The 20,526-nt window shown below is 35.9% G+C and overlaps 3 protein-coding genes across 10 annotated transcripts; 2 read left to right on the top strand and 1 right to left on the bottom strand.

Moving 5' to 3' along the window:
* Positions 1–667: 667 nt before the first annotated feature.
* On the bottom strand, positions 668–6,107 carry LOC140767124 (receptor-like cytosolic serine/threonine-protein kinase RBK1). 3 transcript variants are annotated; one of them, XM_073106917.1, is made up of 11 exons: positions 5,813–6,105; positions 5,654–5,701; positions 5,533–5,580; positions 4,803–4,976; positions 4,112–4,552; positions 3,432–3,686; positions 2,237–2,391; positions 2,077–2,156; positions 1,862–1,997; positions 1,151–1,300; positions 668–1,063 (listed from the first exon to the last, which is right to left on the bottom strand). In XM_073106917.1, the coding sequence occupies exons 1-11, from the start codon at positions 5,826–5,828 to the stop codon at positions 893–895; spliced, it is 1,674 nt and encodes a 557-aa protein (XP_072963018.1). In that variant the 5' UTR covers positions 5,829–6,105; the 3' UTR covers positions 668–892. The 3 variants fall into 3 exon arrangements, with proteins under 3 accessions (XP_072963018.1, XP_072963020.1, XP_072963019.1); XM_073106919.1 differs by lacking the exon at positions 5,813–6,105 and adding an exon at positions 5,353–5,428; XM_073106918.1 differs by lacking the exon at positions 5,533–5,580 and having other exon boundaries at positions 5,813–6,107.
* Positions 6,108–8,100: 1,993 nt separating this feature from the next.
* On the top strand, positions 8,101–10,558 carry LOC140767025 (peptidyl-prolyl cis-trans isomerase FKBP13, chloroplastic-like). The gene is made up of 5 exons (XM_073106770.1): positions 8,101–8,550; positions 8,652–8,744; positions 8,979–9,039; positions 9,117–9,185; positions 10,081–10,558. The coding sequence occupies exons 1-5, from the start codon at positions 8,116–8,118 to the stop codon at positions 10,143–10,145; spliced, it is 723 nt and encodes a 240-aa protein (XP_072962871.1). The 5' UTR covers positions 8,101–8,115; the 3' UTR covers positions 10,146–10,558.
* Positions 10,559–11,017: 459 nt separating this feature from the next.
* LOC140767723 (uncharacterized) lies at positions 11,018–19,934 on the top strand. Of its 6 annotated transcripts, none has more exons than XM_073107730.1 (10): positions 11,018–11,190; positions 11,876–11,999; positions 12,098–12,368; positions 13,495–13,557; positions 14,504–14,543; positions 15,560–15,624; positions 17,134–17,250; positions 18,690–18,818; positions 19,200–19,257; positions 19,555–19,934. In XM_073107730.1, exons 2-10 carry the CDS (start codon positions 11,938–11,940, stop codon positions 19,629–19,631), a joined length of 882 nt encoding a protein of 293 aa, XP_072963831.1. In that variant the 5' UTR covers positions 11,018–11,190; positions 11,876–11,937; the 3' UTR covers positions 19,632–19,934. The 6 variants fall into 6 exon arrangements, with proteins under 6 accessions (XP_072963831.1, XP_072963829.1, XP_072963832.1 ...); XM_073107728.1 differs by having other exon boundaries at positions 19,200–19,261; XM_073107732.1 differs by having other exon boundaries at positions 11,020–11,190; positions 19,550–19,934.
* The last annotated feature ends 592 nt before the right edge of the window (positions 19,935–20,526 follow it).

Raw genomic sequence — 20,526 nt, 5'->3', positions numbered from 1 at the left:
GGTTGGATTATTTTAAGCAGAGTATGTTTGCCATCATGCAACATTGAGGAGAGAGAGTGAGAGAGGGTTGTGTTCTTATCTACAAGCTCAATATTAATTGAGAGTGGAAGGCTATGGTTCTTTTATCAACCAATTGTTTAATTATTATTGTGCCTTGATGAGCTAATACTTGGGGGGACAAGGGGTGCTCTTTGTCTCCACTCATTTTAGCAATGGATGATGGCTTTAAAGGGCACTTACCATTATAATAAGGGATAATAGTGCTTGTCACACTAATCAGATGAGTAACCAATAAGGAATATAGTATAATTCCTTTATTTCTTGAGTCAACTTCAAGAACTTGCTAATAGGAGTTGCAATTCTGGCTATTCCTTTAGAACACTCATTTAACATAGTTTATCTCTACAGATTAGTATGTTTACTGAATTCAACAGAATATGAAAGATTTGGGCAAAGAATTGATAAAAATGCAATTTTATAAACATAGAAGGTAGAGGACTTGAGTCATAAGATAAATGCATTCTAAGTGATGTGTGCTCTGGTATCCACTGAAGGTCCAACCAGCAAAGTGCATCAAAGGAATGCCCACTGAGGAATAGCTAAGAAAACATCCATATAAATGATCTAGACTAGCTTCCTGTCTTAGTGGCTAGATGCCACCCACTGATTCTTTTGTTTAATATATGAAGCTAAAATATTAGCTAATCTCAACAATCTCAGCAAAAAGATGGGAGCAAGATTTAAACAAAGACAACAAATGAAACATAGAAGATGAAGAATGTCGACTACAACAGCTGGTGCTTTGCCTTGGTCCTATTCATACAATTGATCTGGACCACAAGAGTATTTAAATGTACAAAAGCATCACAGATCTTTTTATTCCATCTGTACTTCATTGCTCCAAAGCAAGCTGCTTGTGCCGATGGAGATCGTTGAGGTACCTTGAACAAGTGTAATCTTCTGAGTCGCATGCATCAAACAGTGGAGCTGTCGCAACTTTAGGTTTCATTTCTCTTCCTATGAGCTCAACTGATCCTTCGTCCCCCCTTAAAAGCCGGACCACCTAAAGTAATAGGAGATTGCTCACTAAAGTTACTAGGTTCTTTCAATGTTGAGAAAAAGAAAATGTTTAGTTTGATAACAAGCTTACCAGATTCATACTAGGACGTGAGTTAGAGAGGTGGTGAATGCACATGGTAGCCACTGCTAGTGCACGCGTCATCTCTTCCACATCATATGCGTCACCAAGAGAAGGGTCGGCAAGGTCTTTCACATTGTTTGAATCAAGTAACGGTTTTGCCTAATGCATAGCAAGAAAGTCAAGGAAATCTGATTCACAATTTAGTCATAAACTGATAAATTACAAGTCCTTTGCACATAATATATCTGTTGTTACCATCCTGTAATGAATGATCCATGTAGCCTTCAGCATATCAGCTACTTCATTACTTATGCTATCATTTAACTTCTAAGTACCTAATGAGATTATGAACACAAAGTTCAGAGATAATCTTGCAAGGGGAATTTCTATGCAGCAAGAAGGTTTGGTCCAACATGAATTTAAGTTCCAGGTCTGAAAATACGTTTATACCTGGGTTTGGATATTGATGATCTAAAGATGCGGTGTCAATCTTACCTTGCTCAAATGATCAAATTATCAGATATAAAGATGTCTGAATTCAAAATTTGACCATTCTTTAGGCTTCTTTTGTGGATCCTAAGTGCAAATTTACTTGAGGCATAAACTCATTACTAACGCAAACCTCTAGCATCCTAAATCCTAAGAATCACATTGATATTAATCTAGAGAACTCCACAGTCCAAGGTAGATGGCAAAGTTCTTAGTGCAATCTAACAATACCCATATTACTAGGCTCTGTCGAGAGGAATCAACTGCCTTCCGTCCTGTTACAAGCTCAAGCAGCAAAACTCCAAAAGCAAACACATCGGTCTTCTCGTTCACCAACCCATGCATGAAGTATTCTGGCGCTAAGTATCTGAATCATCACACAGCATACTAAGTGAAAAGTCACAATTAGGTACAAAAACTTTCAGCAAATGATGAATTGGTCTCACCCAAACGTGCCTTCTATAGGGAACACAATATGCTGAGGCCAATTGTCAGGAAGCCACTTTGCAAGTCCAAAATCGGAGATCTGCATTGGGGAGAGTATATTTATCATGTAATGTTCAGATGATGGAAGGAAAGACTTGGGGGCCTGGGGTTTGACGGTACCTGAGGTTGGTAGTCTTCAGTTAAGAGTATATTGGAGGCCTTAATGTCTCTATGGATTATGCGCCTGTGGCAGCCCTCATGAAGATAAAGCAGCCCTTCAGCTACGCCTATGGCAATGTTAAACCTGACCTTCCAATCAAGGCCCTCCTTTGAACCTGATCCACTGAACTCCTTTTCATCACTAGACTAAATCGAAGCAGTGCAAGCTTGATATGTACATTAGTGATGAACAGTTATAAAGGTGTTGCTGATTGGAATTAACATCTTATATTTTATAATATTCCTAGCATAACTGGAGGGTTAGTTCAATATAATTGAGCAAAAGAAAAGAGATGCCTATTATCACATTAATTATTTGGAATCATGATCCCTGTTAATGCCTCTGCTTTTATCATCTGAAACATCGAATGTCTGAATGAGAATCAAATAATATATGATGGGTCCTGTTTTGGAGTGTATTATAGATTGACATAGCAGAACAATTTAAACTTTGTCATCAGTTCAACCAATTCATACTACATTATGCATTTAGATTTGACTACCTAAAATTTCAGGTTAACTGTCATAAAGCATTAAAGTTGGTTAACTGTCATAAAACAATAAAGTTGTTATTCAGTAGCAAAGAATGATTTTTATATGGTAAGGTGTTTCAAATTTGCACAAACAGCTTGTTGTGCATCACCAATTCCTTCAGTAGTAAGACTGCCTACTTTTTGTTTCCAAATAACACTCAAATATGTAACTGTCTATTAGAAATTTAAACTTAAGTAACAAGCTGAACGATCTGGTCATTGGGATTAGACTAAGCAATATGAATATTCACCAGTTAGGTTTCAGCGAGTTGTAGGCCCATGATCTAGTACTAGACCTCTAATCAGGCTGTACTTTGCGATGATCTCTGTGTCATTGTAGACCACTTAACCAGCATCTACAAATTGACAATGGTTTTGGCTAGAGAAAAATAACTATATTAAGCCCATATTAATTAGATTATTCTTTGTGATCTAGTCAAGCTGGATGACTCCTTCAATTTCTTTCCTAGTGTGGCTAGAAAAAACATACTGTACTAAGATCAAAACAAGGCTCAAATTTGCTATTTCAATCCAGCCCGACCTAAAAATTTTATTGTATAATACAATACTTTTATTGTATTGTACATGCTAAATGGGATATCAGAGAAAGAAAAAAAATATACCATGGAGTACAGAAGCTAGGCTTCCATGGGGTGAGAACTGGAGAACCAAGTGCAAGCCCCCTTCTACGCTGAACCCCAGGAGTTGTGCAGCATTTGAGTGATTAACATGGGCAATGATTCCAAGCTCAGACAGGAAATCTGCAACCCGATCCTCCTCATTGTTGCCCTTCGTCAACCTCTTCACTGCCACAAGTTGACCATCACTGAGACACCCCCTATACACTTCTGCATGTCCTCCCTTCCCAATCAACTTATCTAATAAAATTAAACATGAACCGATGGTTTAGTGATCAATTGAAAAAACAATTGGAGGTTAAAAGTTCTTCTTATTGTGACGCAAGAAGAATACAAGTGCTTGAAGCTTAGATTATTATTTATACTTCTAGCATTTGAGGAAATCCTATTCTTGACCTGTATTTTAAGCATGATAAGTCAGAATATATCTTTAGCATTCACTGTTTTAACCAGCTGACTAGATCTTAGCATGCTGATCAATAAATTTAAGATAAATGAAATCTACGACAAATATATATGCATTCTCTTCACAAGTAGTACTTAAATTTCTTTTATTGGCTTTTGGAAATTGTGCTGCTAATTTCTTCATCTTCGGGATGAATGTAGTAAAACAGATGAAAATCCCGCAAGTAAAAGTAAGTTGCAAATAGATGTATAAATATTACCTGGATTGAAGCCATCGGTTGCAGTTGCAAGCTCCTGGTAGTCAAAGCTCCTCCAAGTAGGCTTACATATTTCAAACTCTGGCATTGTAATTCTGTTTTCTGTCTGATCCTTAGCAATCCGAATCTTTTCCAAGCACCTTCGAAAACCTGAGCTGGTGGTTGCTGGTGGAAATGTTGCCACCCTCATCATAGATTTCTTCTTCCTCGATATGAATCGACCAATCAAATTCCTCCACTGCAAACTCTGTGGTTCTGACACCAACTTATAAGGAGTAACTGATTGATCCACAGATGAAACTTCACTGCTGCTGCTGCTGGTGCCACCATCAGAATATGTAGTCGATATTGGAATCTCTAGTACACCTCGTGGAGAAGTTTGATCAGCACACTCTTTACTGTCATCAGCTTCTAGTTTAGAGCTTTCACTATTTTTTTCTATCCCTGGTAAAATAAAAATCATCAAGAAAATTAAAACTAGCCTCATGGAGGACAGCTTCTTAATTTTGGGTTAGTTCTTCTACTACCATGTAATACGAGCAAAAGACAATAATATGAACTTGGTTTCTGTCTTCAATTCTTTTAATAGATTCTCTACTTGGGTTTTCTTTGTTTTGTGCTATAATATTCAGAAAAGATCAAAGAGATTCAGAATATAAAAGAAAGGGCAAAGAAATCACTCAAAACAACTTACCATTAGGGGTATTTGGCTGATCAATGGATGACATTTGATTGCTGCTGCTACCATCAAAATCTGTACCACTTGATATTGGAATCTCTACAACATCTCTAGGAGAGGTTTGCTCTTCATAGTCAATTTTCTTGTCATCAGCTTCCAGTTTAGAGCTTTCACTGTTTTCTTCTTTCCCTGGTAAGTGAAATGGGTTTTTTTTAAAAAAAAAAAAACCAGGTCAAGCAGGATACCCCAATAAAGTTTTGGTTCTTGTTTATTTAATTTCTACTTTGAACTCAAGATTCTTTAGGAAATACTTTAAAGAAGTATACAAGGAAAACGTCAACTTAAATACAACTAAAAATTAGCATTAAATTGGATAACATAGGAGATATATCCTTATAATTTAATTAAATTTCTTAAACTTATGAAACAAGGTGGAAGTACACAAGATATTTATTTTTTTTTCCCTCTTTCTTCTGAAACACATTTCTAAATTAAGTTCTTGGACTCTTTTGTTTCAAAGAACTAAAAGGCCAAACAAAAGTAATCAGAAAAAATGGACACTGGCCTCATGAGGGCAGCTTCTCTCTGCAATACTTTTAAGTAGATTGTTCACCTGGATTTTCCAATATTTTCTCTACACTCTTCAAAAAGGAATAAAAGGCCTTTAAGAATATATATATATATATATTTAAAAAAAAGTGGGAAAAAAATTAATTCTTTTTAACAGCATCAAGTTAAACCTTACCTTCTTCAGAACCCAACGAATCCTTTGGGGTCTCATCTGTACTTGGCTCTGGGGATTGAAGAAGATAGTCTATCATTTCCATTACCAAACACTATTTTCAGCAACATTAAGTACAGCTTACCTTCTTCAGAACTAAAATCATCCTTTGGGGTTTCCTCTGCACTTGGCTCTGGAGATTCAAGAAGATAGTCTATCAGTTTCATCACCAAAGACTTCTAAACAATGGTTCTCTCACAGAACACAATATATCCTAACACTATAGAATCTACTGAAAGCTTACCTTCCTTGCAAGTCATTTCTAAAAACTCTCTTGGGCTTCCTTCCCTCCTATGACTTCTTGACCAAAGAACAAAAAACTTGAATGGTAGGAAACTATCTTGGTGGTCTTGGTTTTGGGTCTTTCTGGGAGGAGTACAGAGGGAAGCAGTTGTTTTCAAACTTGGCAGGGCATCTCTTGGGCTGCAGTTACTCTCAAAAGGAGGGAAGGCAAAGGAGGAGTACACTGCTGCACTGGAATCAAAGGGATGAGAGGAGAGCTCTTCTTCTTAAAAGGGTGCAGGTTGGTCAAGGTTGGGCACTACTTTTGGACTTGGGGTTCTTGTGGGGGATGGGGGGTCCCCCGATGTCATGGAGGAATTCATGGTAAGAAGAGTTGGTGGTGGAATGAAGAATACTTAAAAGGGACCCACAAAGGGAAATGGTTGGATGAACATTTTAGATTTCTTCCTTAATTTTGATAACTAAGTATAGATACTTCGAGATACAGATAGATTTGCTTCACTGTTGAAGACAGTGGAAAGCTACTTACCTTGGACAAAACTCATTTGTCTTTTTAAATCATTGATCAAATTATAAAAAAATTTCCAAGCAAGCAGATATATACATTTCTTCAACCAAATCGCTCTCAAAATGATTTCCTAGCATTTCATTCTAAGCTATTCTACTCCATTTATAATATTCTGATAGATATATTGGAAAGCTTAGTAATATGATAAGATTATCTAGCAGGAACACTTCCTCACATGCCATATTTTGAGGTTAGTCCAAGCGTCTTTTTCCCATTACTAACGCATGCACGTGAAAGATTGAGACCTTCTTTGGCTCTTATTAATAAATTTTTCTATCAAGAAGACTAGAAGCATTTTGGAGAGGGTAAAGATTGAGAGGTTGGAATAATAAAATTGAGAGTCTTAACTCAAAACATAATTCACTTTTAATCAGAGTTGATCTAACTCGCTGGAACAAATTTATTTATATCAAAGCCTAAGTTGTATTGTTGTCTGTCTTTCTTTTAGAATTCACCAACTACATTGACAACAAGAGTTCTATGTTATGAGCTAGTAGGAGTCAACTACTGAGTTACTCATGTCAACTTTAACAATCTTAACAGCTTCAATCAATAAAATACTCAAAAAAAGCTCTCACTTGATGAGACTACACAAGCATGGAGAAGTGGGTAAACCAAACCTAATCAAGCACCCTAACTGAAACTAACAAGAGTGTTGCTACCTTATCTAACTTCTCCAAGTCATGAGCTCACACACAGACAGCTTCCATATTTTAATCCTTGAGGTCAAGATTTCTGACTTGACTTTGATCCATAACAACTAAACTAGTCAAAGTTTACAGGTGCTCCTAAGCCTACCATGAAGTGACCTCAGTAACAAAGATTGAGTCAGTCTACAACTCCACTTGGTGGATTTAATACCCCCACAATAATTGAAGTTGGTTTGGTACTCCTAACTTCCTAATTCTCTTCTTGTTTGCTTCATTTATGAGGTGAGGGAGTGATGAGAACCTGAAACACTTTGGAGAGGTTGGCAATTAATTGTTAGCTTCAATCTTGTCCAATCTGAGATCAAACTGGACTTGATGTCAAACTTGGCATGTTATGATCCCAAAAAGAAAAAATAAAAATAAAAAAAAACTTGGGCATTCTACAATTGTAAAGATTAGAGTTAATTACAACTAGATTTTATAAACTATTGCCCATTTTAACATAAATACATTTTGAATCATGAGTATGAGAATAATTATTTGTTTAATCCTAGGAGCATTAAAGATGTGCTTAACACTAAGTACTTAAATCATGATGCTGGATGTTGTTTTCCTCTTGAGTAAAATATAGGCTTGTGGCCTGTGGTGGGTCTTTTGGCATAATAATAAAGCATTAAAACCCTCATACTATTAGATTATTGTAAATCCTTTTAAGAAGTATAAAAGGGTATTAAAAATCCACTCTAATTAGCTTCATTGGCACTTTGACACTATTTCTTCTCAATGGTCGTGCACTTGTGCTTCTTTTTTGTTCTAATCTCCGGCGTAATCTAAGGAGGGACTGTCTCCGAGATTTCTTTGTTATAGAAATTTACATTTAACACCCTTTCGCTTTACGTATTTGCAGTTTAACCCAAAGTATATCCTGGAAATAGTTGGACCGGCCCATGCTCTGTTTTCTGTGGGCCGTTTTAGGGGCAGGCTGGTCTATGGGCAGTCCCGTTGAGAATGCAGTGGCATTCGAGCGGATCGGAGCTCCAAATAGTCACGTAGACATTCATTCAAACGACTGATGGGCGATAAAGGATGGCTTTATCCGATCACAAACACTGGTTCACATTTTCTTGTGTAATTGGAGCCATGTTCTCCTCCTCAATCTCCACTCCTTCGTCTCTCTTACGTCTCCTTCCCACCCCTACCAAGCTCCCGAGCATTCCCCGCTTCTGCTTTCCCACTCCCGTCTCAATTCCCAACTCCAATTCTAATTACGATTCTAGCCCACATCCTACTCCCCCCGCTTCTCCCCTCCCCTTCTCTGAACTACGCCCAATTCAACGCAGAGAAGCCTCCCTCGCCCTCGCCGCCCTCCTCTCGTCCCACCTCCTCGGCTTCGCCGCTTCTCCCGCGTCAGCCGAAGCGCCGCCCGCCGAGTGCCAGCTCACCGTCGCCCCCTCCGGCCTCGCCTTCTGTGACCGCGTCGTCGGCTCCGGCGACGAAGCCACCAAGGGCCAGCTCATCAAGGTGTTTGCTTTTAATTCTTTTTTTTTTCTTTTCCTGAACGAGTTTATTGCATTATGCAAAGGAGCAACCTTTGATTATGATTTATGTGGTCCTTTGGGTAGGCGCATTATGTGGGGAGGCTGGAAAATGGGAAGGTGTTTGATAGTAGTTATCAGCGCGGGAAGCCGCTCACTTTTCGCGTCGGTGTTGGTGAGGTGAATCCTTAGTTATTGTGTTGCAATAATTGACTTGTTTTTATGCATGAATAAGTTGTTCTGTAACTTTTTATGTCAAAAAAGAAAAGAAATACTGAATGCTCTAAAGGATCATATGTTTATGTTGTAAATAATGAACTACTAGAAATGACAATTTAATAGCAAATAATGTTTTTGTGACCAAAATAATATTATTCGTTGCAACTGATTGGCTTATGCTACATTGTTGTTTAGGTCATTAAAGGGTGGGATCAAGGAATACTAGGTGGTGATGGTATTCCAGCCATGCTTGCTGGTATATAGAACACAGAATTGCCTTAGTTTAAGTTGATTAAGCATGATTTCATTAGTTGCTCAAGTTCCTCTTTGCAGGTGGTAAGCGCACATTAAAGCTTCCTCCAGAACTCGGATATGGTATGAGAGGAGCAGGGTGTAGAGGAGGTGAGATTTCCTTTGTTTCACTAAATTTAGTTGTCGCCTTACATCTTCTTTGATACGAGTCTAACAATTCTTAGGCTATCTTTGGTGTCGATGGTTGTTAAATGGCAAGTATTATCGATAGTACCAATTTGACAAAGGAAAAGCTAATAAGAAGAGAAACCACTTCGGTTGCTCTCTCTACAATGAATTTTCTCTGTTTTAGAGATGCCTTATTGAAAAGGCAAATAATTCAAGGTCTGCTAGGTTGTTTGAATTGCACGAATCAACTTATTTGATTAAGTAAATTTGTGTATCTGTGATACGCTGAGCTACCCTGTCAGAATCGTGACGTACCAAGTGGCCAATGAGGTGTGAATTGTGATGCACCAAGTGACCCTATCACAAGGTATAACCAAACAATGTCTATATCACATCTGACGCAGTCACGTGTGATCCCCTGCCACCCAATTCCACATACCAAACAGACCTTCAATGTTCTTTGGTGCTGTTAGATAAGTTGCTTCAAGATATACATGGTTTGGTAAAAGTAAATGGTTGATGTCATGTTAAGTTATATAACAGCAAAGAGACCGCAGAAACTAAAGCAGATTACCATTCAATTATTTTGGCTACTATCTGTATCTTTGATATGAAGTAACCCTAACTTATTCATGCTTAATACGGTCTGAAATGTTGACGTCAGTTGCTCGATTCCTAAGTCTTGTCTACTCCCAGAAATTGTATTTGTGTCATGTCTTTTTACCTCCACATCTTGTATGAGCTGGATTTATATCTCACCAGAGATTCTATGTGCCATATGCCCTCGGTCCATGTACCAACTATGGAAGTCAGCTTGAATTACAATCAGCACTATGTCAACGTGATCTATGCTGACAGTCTGTATGTTGTATTTCAGGTTCTTGTATTATTCCGCCTGATTCAACTCTTCTATTCGATGTCGAATTCATCGGCAAGGCATGATGTTTTGCCTTGATGATTTTGGTGAAGAGGACTGATCGAGTTGGTCACATTGGATGCTGCCAATTGAACAAATTAGCAGATTACTTCATCACACGTTGTGAGTTTGTGACAATATCTGAGATGGTACATCATTCTGGATACCTCCGTCGAGAACCCTGCAAATTTAGTGGGAAGCATTATCGTGTAATATCTCTTATTCTCCTAAGACCTGTACCAGAAGATTGTTCATATGCGCTTTCGCCATGCAAGCAATAGTTCTGTTAGATGTATCGAGATCAATCAATACTTTTCAATTAACTAAGAGTGGTCATGATGATACAAGCCACTGAATTTGCAATGTATCATGAATGCTCGACTGTCAATGCAACTGTAAGCTACTGAATTTGATATATTTCATACTGCGGTTATGGGTACATGATGAATAAATGGTGTTTATCCGGTTGTCCCAAGATGTGTGGCACTGGTTCATGTAATCTTATGCCAAACTTCTTTATGTATGCATAATTATTCACATAACTTCATAATTTAAAGCGATGATATCACCTAGAACAAGAGAACTTTATACATATTGTTTGCATGTTTTAATACTTAGGGCAAATTTGCATCCAACACCCTACCTTTTCACATATTTACGTCCCATCTTTTTAGTATTTATAACTCGCACCTAGTCTTTTGCTAGATATTTGCATAACACACCCTTTAGATCTTTAAGATGTTCAGCAAATTTTGGTAAAAAATATAGGTTGCGATTTACAATTATTAAATACAAGGTGTAAAACGTAAAAATCTAATAAAAAGAAAGTAGGGTGTTTAATACAATTTTCCCTTTTGTTTACTTATAGAAGTCGGTGACGTCTCCTACTACGCTCTAGCTAATACCGCCAAGTCGGCTGCGTTATATTTACAATTGCGTCCTCTATCTGTCGCCGGTGACGATACGATGGTATCCGCCGAATTCTTGCAATACGGTAGAGAACGACCTCTCTATGGGCCAAGTCCAGCAACCAATTTCCGCTAGTCGCTGCGATCGTGTTCTTCGCGAGAGGTAAGTTGCCAAAATCCCAATTCCTCTTTCATCTATCCCTCTCGTTGTTTCTTTTGGAAGCAATTTGATAAAGAATTCTTCTATTTTCTTGATAACCTTCTGATGTATTAGAAGAATAGCTAGGAAGAGGTATGAGAAAGTCGAAGAATAGCGAATCTTTTTTATTAAGTTTAGTCCAAAGAGGTATGAGAAATTCTTAATTAATAAACCTAGTCAACTCTTTCTTCCATTTGGGATCCATGTCGTTCTTGGGCTTGGAAATTGGGATGGTTCTGTAGTTTGTGTTAGATTTTGAATGGTTACTGAGCTTGCTCTTTTGGCGCTTTCTTGACGTTTGTGTGTGGAAATCAAATTTTGTTTAAGACCTGCGTATTAAAGTAGCAAGGGAGTAACTCAAGCTTCTTCCAATGAGATGGAGTTTTAAGTTAAGGATTCATGATTACATCACTGTAGGTCACACAGTCTTTAGTGGTATATAGCATCATGGGCTCAAGAACTGGTATGTTTCACTCAAAGATTTGTACCTCCGTGTTCCATACTGTTACGTCTATTTCGTGGACTTTTTCATATATAGCATCATGCTCTATGAGCAACTTGAACCTTGTTTGAGAGCACAAATTTTTTCAATTAAATTTGTGAAACAGTTATTAGATGATCGATCTTAGATGACCAATCTTTTCTGCAGGCATATCTGAACGATCAGATTTCATTAATACTGGGACAACTGTAACTATCGAGAGACAAAACATGGATAGTCCTTCTTGTCAAGATGATGAAGTCTTCTTGTCATATAAAAAAGACTGGATTGAGTATGCCTAATATTGTTCAATGGTTTCTTTGAAGTGAGAAATTTAAGAGGTTTCTAACTATATCTTTCTATATCTCCTGTGGATTATTTGGCTTGTAGAACACAGGATTTACTTAAGAGGAAGCTAGTTCTTGAAGATGATTTCAGATGGATGGTACCTTCACAGGGGTTCAGTCCAGATGGAAGCAACAAAAGGGAGAAGCTAAAGTTTATTGGTGGGGTTGACATGAGCTTTCTAAAGGAAGACCCTTCAGTAGCTTGCGCTGCTCTTGTAATCTTGGATGCTGATACTCTAGAAGTTGTCCATGAGGAGTTTGATGTTGTCCGCCTGCAAGTTCCTTATGTTCCTGGTTTTCTTGCTTTTAGAGAGGTACCAGATATTGGTTCTTGTTTCTTTGTAAAGGATTTTCTTTTTTTGGCTATTCATGTTTTTACTTTATTTTTTGGTTAATTGTTGCTACATGATCAAATTTTATCTGAATTAATTTATATTTTAATGTCACAGTTTGGATAAGCTATTAAAATTACCTGATTTCTCCTTTATCTGCAGTAAATGTGTGCAGAATGATGAAACATTTGCAGTAGTTTTGTATTGATGTAATTTAACATATATACGTAGCACTCACATGTAGGAAACTCACTAGCTGCTTATGGTTATTGAATCAATCGAAAAGAAGCTACTTGTTTAGTCAACCGTGTCCCATGCAAGATTGTTGGTCACTGCTAATTTTATATTGTCCCTTTAGTCAAAAGTGCATTAGATGATCACAATTAGTGGTTAACCATATCCTTGACATTTGCAGAATAGTTCATGATAACAAAATGGACTTGAGGAATCTAGTGACCTAGATCTGTTTCACTTTGAAATTGCACCCGAAAACTCCATTTTTGTTTGTACGCACTACGCAGACTCTTTTCCTTCACTTCCCATTATAACGTTCAAAGTTCAAAAATCCACTTTTTATTTATTCTAGAATATGCATATATTCTATTGATTTCTCTCTTTTATCTAACATGTTATCTACAATGAGAGAATGCTGACTCAATAGGTTCAGCCACCTACATAGAGATTAGAGAGTTCTTTTTTTTTTTCTCTAGTTCAGTTAGGTTCGTCAGTATGCTGGTCTAGTAAGTATTTGCATTGTATATTTTCTTCAAATTGTTCAAAGATGGAGTAAAGGAATTACTTTTGAGTGTTGCCATGTATGATAGACCAAGAATTGGTTGTTACCTTGTCTTTGCTGAGTTAGCCAAATAAAAAGGTTGCCCTAATGAACAAGGTTCCCACCAACATGAGATCTTTGGAGGGATGATTTATTTGGCCTTACTGTCATTATAGTGACATAAATTTCACTGATCGAGCAAAGTAGGAGAACCACTAACATATATGCAAAATTAAAAAAAATTTAGAATTCCTTGTGAGCTTGTTGAAGTTTCTGTAAATGACACTTGTAATAAGTTTTGTGTTGCTAAGTATGTCATTTCTCATATTGCAGAGCCCAATTCTTTTAGGACTCTTGGAAAAGATGAAGAGTAATGCTTATCCTTTTTACCCTCAGGTAAAATCTGGTTTTTGTTGCACTTGCTTGTGAAGATATTAGTCATCAAATGTTTAGATTTTAAAATGCATCTCGTTCTGAGATGCTTATATGCCAACTTTTCAACTCCTTTGCAATAATATAACCTATTTCATGAATTTTCAATTCTAACTGGCATCACAGGCAGAACATCTATTTTCTTGAAATTGTCACAAATATATCACTCATATTTGATGGTCATGTAATAAAAGAGTATAATCATATTACATTCTATGTTTCATGTAACATTCATTATTAAATGTTTTATTAACTTTATGGTTAATGTGGATTCCTGTTTTTCATGATAAGCTTTTCTGAGGCTGTAAGCTTTGTTGGCCACATTTGAGATTGATTATATAATTATGTAAACCGGTTTTTAGGTATACTCTATAGAAGATTTCAAATATTCTAATTAATTAGATTGACTAAAGGAATTCCATAGAACATATCTCTTAATCTAACAACAGTACTTGATGTATTCTTATTTCTGCTGACTAGTTAGAATAGATATACCATGCATGTGAAAGATTGAATTAATATTTCATCTGAAATCTATTTTAGCATTTGCTGAATCAGTTAACTGTTTCCATCTTCTGACTTGATATTTTCTGAAATCTTAGTAATTGATGTAGAGCTCCAAATGAGTTGTGCACACCAAATCTTCTCATTATCTTTTCACATGAATTACCATTTCATGAGTTCTCTGTCAGCAAAAAAAGTTACAAATTGTTTAATTACATCAACTATCTTGGCCAACATAACTCTTGTAGTGGCATATAGTATTTCTCATTATTGTGAAACAATCTTAGTTAGTTGGACACAGTTACTAATATTTGCTTGTATCTTCGATTTTTTTTTTCCTTTTAGATTTCTTTTTCTTTTTCAACACAAGAAGAAACCTAAGTTGTCGTTGTATCAATGCTGCCAGTTATTGATGGTCGATGGAAATGGAATACTTCATCCACGAGGTGAGTATCTCTAATGTGTATTTCATGATTGCTCTCTGAGAATTTATTGGTGCAACATGTATGTTCTTTCGAGATCTTAATCTCGTTGGAGAACTGTTTCATAATTTTCCAAACAAAGTTTGTGCCAGATTATCAGATACCTTTCCAATCAGAAGATAGATTCACTAATTCTACCTCTTTGGCAGATGAATAATCAATAATTTATGTTGAATATAGACTAGGGTTATATCCCTCGGATGTTCTCTTTAGAAAAAATGTGCAGTTATTTTGTCAGAGCAGAAACATTGTTTACTACCTACTTATTTGGCTGCATATGTGTTTGCAATCCACTCCCTTGGCAGTTTCACGGAAGAGGCCAAATGATGTAGAAAAGATAGGCCATATGAACCTTTCCTTATCATATATACAACATTTACATAGAAATGAATTAGAATAGTGCTTTGCTCCAGTTTCCTACTTCTTTTACATGTATTAGGGCATATGTTGTACTTTCCTATGTACCAAAGATATGGCATTATGTCTCAATGTATTAAATTCATGACTGTAGTCATCAACTGAATTCTATTTATAGGAATCTTCATTCTATTAGACACCTCCAGACTACCTCTTTGGTTGGCCCACCTAACATAAAACCTGCAAAATTGCCATCTGTATTTTTTTTTCTGAAAGAGTTAAACTGGTGACAGATTCATAAAATCCGTTCTGTAATACCGCCTCTTCATTGCATGCACAAGAACATTTCTGGTGACCTAGTAAGGCAAGCTAATTTCAACTGTTAATAAATTGTTCTTCATGTTCTTTCCAGAGTGCTCTAGATGGATACTGCCAAAGAAAGAGGATGAATTAAAAGATTGAACTCCACCATATATTCTTCTAATGTTGGTTCTTAATCCATGCTGGAGCATGTCTCCAAGATTTAATGCACTCGACTTTTGTTTTAAATAAGTTGGCTCATTTTAACTATTGATGCATCATATCTGATCTATGATAACTCCTAAATTAAAGTGCTCTATCAGGATTTGGTTTAGCTTGTCATCTTGGTGTTCTTGGAAACCTTCCCACCATTGGGGTGGGGAAAAATGTAAGTAAAATCATTACCCCAATTATTGTGGTATACAAATTTGGATTTTTCTGATTGAGAGCATGTGTTTTAACTTTTAACTCGTTAATCTGGTGATCTCAGGACTTTTATTTATGTCTAAGTTCTTTTTCTCTCTTCTGGTCTTTGTGAGATAGAATGTGAAGAAGGAAACCTTTTTAATGTTTTCATGTACTTTATAAGAGATAGATATTAGTCTATTACTGTATGGGATATGAGCTTATCAAACAATTAACCATGGTGCTTGTTTAGCATGAAATATTAGTTTGCATACATTCCCAAGGATTACTCATTTGACCTACGTCATTAGTTGGTTGCTTTTATGCTCACAATTGAGCATAATAGGTGAAAATCAGTAGTGATATAAGGCTTTGCTTTTTTATGTATCACAGGATAATCCTATTTATAGTCTTGGGCTTTCATCTGACTCTTAGGCTTCTAAGGTTTGGAATATAGAGTTGAACTTTCACAACAATTTTGAGCTTGTTACAACTTGGACCATAGACAGTCCTAACTTGTGTAACTCTTGATGGTCTGAATTGCTCTTTTCTATTGAATTTTTGGCCAAACTGGTCTTCTCGCTAATTTTATTTTGCAAAATAGATCATGCTCTAAACTTAATATCAAAACGGGTCAGTTTACTGTAGTTTATCATTAAAACGTTGATAAGATCAACTTTTAGATGAGTTTAACATCTTTTCTTCTAAGTAAAATGCCGAATTTATTAGCATTTTACTTTTAGATAAAAATGCTAAAGAGTTTAACATCTTACTTTTTGAGAAATCGCTGAACAACTGAGTGTTTTTCTCAGCAAAAAAAATGGACAAAAAAATTTTAAATTAAAACTTGGAGTTGTCGTCCTGTTTTTGCGATTTTGAACCCAATTTGTTCGAAGAATGGCTACATCTATTGGAACATTAAGCACAAAATTATGACGCTCTAGATTTTTTCTTTATATTTTTGTTTATATCTTTCTTGTTTGAAGTCCAATTAAGATCTGATCGAAATTATTATATTCTTCTTTTTTTTTTTATCTTCATAATGGCATATCATATGTCTAAAATAGACTATTGCTTAGAAAGTTATGAACCTTAAAACTGAATACTTCACCTTTTTAAATAAGATGTTGAACAATTTAATATTTTTAACAATAAGACGCTTAACTGTTCAATATTTTTTTGTGAAAATGATACAATCATTTTTTCCCTTAGTACACTAAAACTGTTCGACATTTTTATTTTAATAAAAATGCTAATCTTATTAGCGCTTACTTCGAAGATAAGATGCTGAATTCATCTAAAAGTTAAAATGTTGATAAGCTCAGCGTTTTTCTAACAGCTATAGTAAATTAGACCCATTATGTAATTAAGTTTAGGGTGTGGTCCATTTCGGTAAATAAAATTTGAAAAAAGGCTAGTTTGGTCAAAAACTCCTTTCTATTGGCTAAATTGCTAAATTTTCATTTTCTATTTTGTGACTTTTGTCTTCCAGCTGCATCATGTGGATGGACTTGTTCAGTCTGAAGTGAGGCAATATCTTGAAGCAGGAGGAAATTGTCATAAGGAACTATTCTCATTAGTTGGACAATCCGGCAAAGTATGGGGAGTGGTAAGAGTATCTGAGCTAAGTCAGTGTTGCATGCAAAAATAGAAAATATGACTAAATCCTCTATGGCTTATTTTGTCCTTTTTTCCACCCCACAAACTAATGTCTTTTTAAACCTTCAATTCACTACCTATTGTCTGAAAATTTAAAAACTGATCTAGAAGATATTTTTTGAATGAAAATTGTCAAGTAAATGTAAATACGATACTCAAAAGCAACATACAAACACATGAACTTTTGTAAAAATCTTTTACCAACTAAGGCTAAAACACCATGGATCCCTTCTTTGGGATTAAACCAAACATTATAATAGTTAGCAGTTATAAACATACTGACAAGTCATCCGTTGTTCCTCAAAACTATCTCTGAAGTGATTTGCTTGACTCCTCAATATACTACTCCTCATGCTTGATTTATAACCTTAGTGACTTTTGAAATTAAAAATCGACCTCTATAAATTTCACCAAGATGAAGCAAAGCAAACACTTCACCCACGTGAACGATCAACACACCTCTTTTGGTCTTCACTGGAATGTATGATAGTCTCATGGAGTCGTACCAATCCTCTCGACAATTTTTTTCTTTAATAGATCCAAAAAGGAGTTCACCGATACATTTGAATAACCAAAGGCCCCATTTGAATGCCCGAGCGTTCTGTGCCCTCCATCCGTGCCACATTCAAACGCCAATTAAAGTTCTGCCCAAATCCTGTTTCGGGTGAAATCCAAATCCATTTGAAACTCATTCAAACGAGGTTCAAACACTTCGGCCACCTTGCTCCTGGTTAGGAACATTCAAAAACCTTTTGAACAATTTCAAATGTTTGATGACTTCAAAAGTTCGCACGATAAACTGTCTTAAAAAATCCAGTCCGTTCAAACGTCTTTGAACGATTCCTTGCAGTAAGACTAGAAGCTTTGATTTCCTTCACTTTGCGTCGTCAACCATTAGATGTGTGGTACAGTTTTTACACATGAGTCTAAATCATTTACATCATATGTGACTTTGTTTTATCACAAATTTGCCGATTACAAAAATTAGCAGCGTCCTTTTGATTTATTGGGCATTTACATATGCTTAATTGGAGATCCACAACTCATATCCTTATACAAATAGGAGAATTTGCATAATCTGCTGCTCAGTTAATTATTTTCTAGATAAATTGATGGTAGTATTTAAGCTATTGAGGCATGAGATATCATTGCTTCATTTTTTAAAGCTATTGATGTATGAGATATCACATTAAAGTTCAGCTCCCTGCTTCATTTTTGGATTCATACTGGAAAATTCAGTCAGTTGCACTATACAAGAATATGCAAACCATTAATAATCGTGATAGTTTTTTGGATGTATATGCTCATAATGAGCTAGTCATATGTGGCATCAAAGTCTCCTTAGATAATGCTATAGTGTTATTTTACCCGACAACATTTCTGTTTCAGGCAATGTGTGCAAGCTCTGGCTCATCAAAACCCATTTACATATCAGTCGGCCATCGTATTTCTCTTGATTCAGCCATCATGATTGTGAAACTCTGCACCAAATTTCGTATTCCTGAGCCTGTTCGGCAGGTAATATTTAGTGATTTCTTGAAGTTGTAGTAGTTGGCCTCTCAATAAATTGTCTAAATTGTTAGGTAATAAAGTTTCAAGTAAGTCTCAACTCTGCTTTCTGCTCTGTTGACGCAGACACTCCAAATGCAAGATGAATTTAGAGTTCAGCAATCTTCTTAGTTGTTAGGGTTTTGAAGTCCTTGTCATATGATGAAGGGCATTTAGCATATGATAAAGGAATTCCATGCATGTTTACGGTAAAATGTCGTGATATAGTATAAGAGCTTCATTTTTGTCTGCGAGCATTATAATTCTTCAAAAATTGCCATTAGCTAGTTCCTGGTTATCCATGAAAATTGTCATGTTCCTTGCTTCCTAAAGTGATTTCTTTCTATGTAGGCTGATATAAGATCAAAGATATTCCTCCAGAAGCAGAAAAGATCACTCCATATAACAAGTTGGTATACCAATCTTCACCTCAACATTTTTTTTTAATCACCGATCATTTATTTATTTTTGCTTCAGTAGATTGCTTCTTTTGGATGTCTTTTTATGCGGCAAAAAGTGATATCGCCATATAACTCAAGTTTAAAAGACAATTGTTGGATGCGAACATAATTATATGTTCAGTGCAATTATTTTTACTTCTCTTCTTGCCTAGCTACCTTTATAATATTTTGGAGGAGCATCAAAGAGATTAATTTGCTTTCTATATATATATATATATTTTTTTTTTTTTTTTGTCTCAGAACAGTAAGCTGCTGCAGATTAAAGAGCATAAAACCACAAAACAACCTATGCCCAGATTTCCAGTGGGTGGCCTTCACGTAAATCTTACGACGTAAACAACCTATGCCCAGATTTCCAGTGGGTGGCTTTTACGTAAATCTTACGACGGCTCGGTTAAAAATATGCGTCAACATCGAGTATCTAGCATAACTTCTCTGAAGCAGGCAGTGAGAATATTTCTTTGATCTTTTCTTGTCATTATGACAATGATGTGACGAGTTTGAGTTCCTACGATTCAAATGTTTTCTGCAGCTCACCAGTACGAGAGACAATCTTTATATGCAATGTAATGTCACAAACACGATCTAATTCCTGCCCTTGGAATAGCATGTGATCTAAATTTAAGAGGTGATCGTTAAGGCTAGTCTTGCCAGCTATGCATGTCTATTCTTATATTAACTTCACATGGAATATTTAGTAAATTGATTATTAATATATAAGTAACTAAAATATCTTTATAGAGAATTGCTCTTGGTCTAATAAGATATAATATTTTTTAAATTCGGCTTGATATGTCTAACTCAAATTCGATATTTTATGGGCCAGTAGACGGTAACAGGTTATAGTATTTTAGTCCGACTTGAACCAAGCATGGCTTAATAGATTGGTGGGTTCGATCATGAACAAATTTTCAAACCTAATCGATCTAAAAAGTCTGTGAAAAAATTAACTTAGACACTCATATGCATTTAAACCCTATGCAATGATATTAACAATTTGCTTAAATAAATGTGGAATAAATATCAAAAAGTAAAGTAAAGATGAACACCAAGATTTTTACATGAAAAAACTTTAACGAAAAAAAAATCACAGATCCAAACTCGAATCAAAATCAATTATTAAATTTATAGCAGTTATAAGACTGACTTACAAAACAACTTATCGATCCCTACAATTTTGTTTCTTTCGCTAGAAACGAGAACCCACGATTCATCGC

The sequence above is a fragment of the Typha angustifolia genome, chromosome 9 (assembly GCF_048772165.1).
Source record: "Typha angustifolia cultivar Huaian chromosome 9, ASM4877216v1, whole genome shotgun sequence".
NCBI classification, from domain to species: Eukaryota; Viridiplantae; Streptophyta; class Magnoliopsida; order Poales; family Typhaceae; genus Typha; species Typha angustifolia.
Note: the sequence above shows the minus strand (reverse complement) of the source record. Positions and strands in the feature narration are given on the sequence as shown.